Raw genomic sequence first — 1120 nt, 5'->3', positions numbered from 1 at the left:
GTCCAAAGAAAGGCCCTAAACCCAAATAATACAGGCATATATCACATGTCTTAATCACGACATGCTACATTCAGAAAATGGTGTAATTCAGAATATTCCAACAGAATATGCTGTTTAAATGATGCGCATCACATTCAGAAAATGTTCACATTCGTAATAATAGTGGAATATTAGTGTGCATGTAAATGTAGTCACTGTTTTGGGTAAATATTCTTACTTTTCAGACCACATTTTCTTTTACGTGAGTTCTGGCCCAAGATAAGCTTGTTGACTTTCTCAACATCCTCATACACATTATTGTATGCTTCATGGTAACTGTCCTGTTGAGATACACTAGAGAGAAGGAAAACAGTCAAATGGTACAAACAGGAAATGTTATAAACATACTGAAATGTGGAAAAATGCATCAAATGTGATTGCAGGTACTATAAAACTCACTTGCAATGTTGTTGAAGCTCATCATATAATGCCGAGTGGTTGTCTGTTTCCCATGCAGCAGAGTGAGACTCAGCAGCTCCCAGATCAGTCTCATCAGCCTGAGTGCTAGAGAGGGGATCCATGATGGCCTCCTCACTCTGAGACCACTGCTCCGACACAGCAGGCTCTGGGAACTCTGAAAGGTTTATTGGTTCTGGGAAGCTGTCTGGGTCGAGGGGTATTATGTTTTGGCTGCCAAGGTTCAGGTCTTGGACGCCGCAGGTGCTCATAAGAGGCTCTATGGGATCACACTCTGAAAAGTCTGGTTGTGGATCCTCGAAATCGCTGACGCTGCAGTCTTCTGGCACAGGCGGGTCAGTGCTGACTAGGTCTAAGGCCTCCAGTTCTAGTGCACCAATGTCAACAACAGCTTCACCCTCTGATGTTTCCATCTCTGAATTCTCAAAGTCTGGGAACTCTGGAGCATCGAGCACAGAGTTGGAGACGGATGGAAACTCAGACACTGGTTCTGCGTTTGGTCCTTGGCTAAGACCTGGGGACACCTCTATTTAAAAAAAAAAATAAATAAATCAGCACTTAAACAGATGTTTACCATAAATAAGTACTGCAGTATGGACAATACACAGTGAGCAGGGCTGGGCGATTTATCCTGTTTTATTTTCAATTACTATTCCTTAAAAAA

The 1120-nt window shown here is 42.4% G+C and overlaps 1 protein-coding gene across 1 annotated transcript; it reads right to left on the bottom strand.

Moving 5' to 3' along the window:
* Positions 1–217: 217 nt before the first annotated feature.
* Positions 218–982, bottom strand: LOC121965689 (the record flags this gene model as incomplete). The annotated part of the gene is made up of 2 exons (XM_042515815.1): positions 218–333; positions 439–982. Coding segments are annotated over 2 exons (660 nt in total), but the record flags the coding sequence as incomplete, so codon positions are not given.
* Positions 983–1120: the final 138 nt, after the last annotated feature.

Source organism: Plectropomus leopardus, unplaced genomic scaffold (genome assembly GCF_008729295.1).
Source record: "Plectropomus leopardus isolate mb unplaced genomic scaffold, YSFRI_Pleo_2.0 unplaced_scaffold21216, whole genome shotgun sequence".
In the NCBI taxonomy this organism is placed as follows: domain Eukaryota; kingdom Metazoa; phylum Chordata; class Actinopteri; order Perciformes; family Serranidae; genus Plectropomus; species Plectropomus leopardus.
The sequence above is the reverse complement of the archived record's forward strand: the minus strand, read 5'-3'. Positions and strand labels throughout refer to the sequence as shown.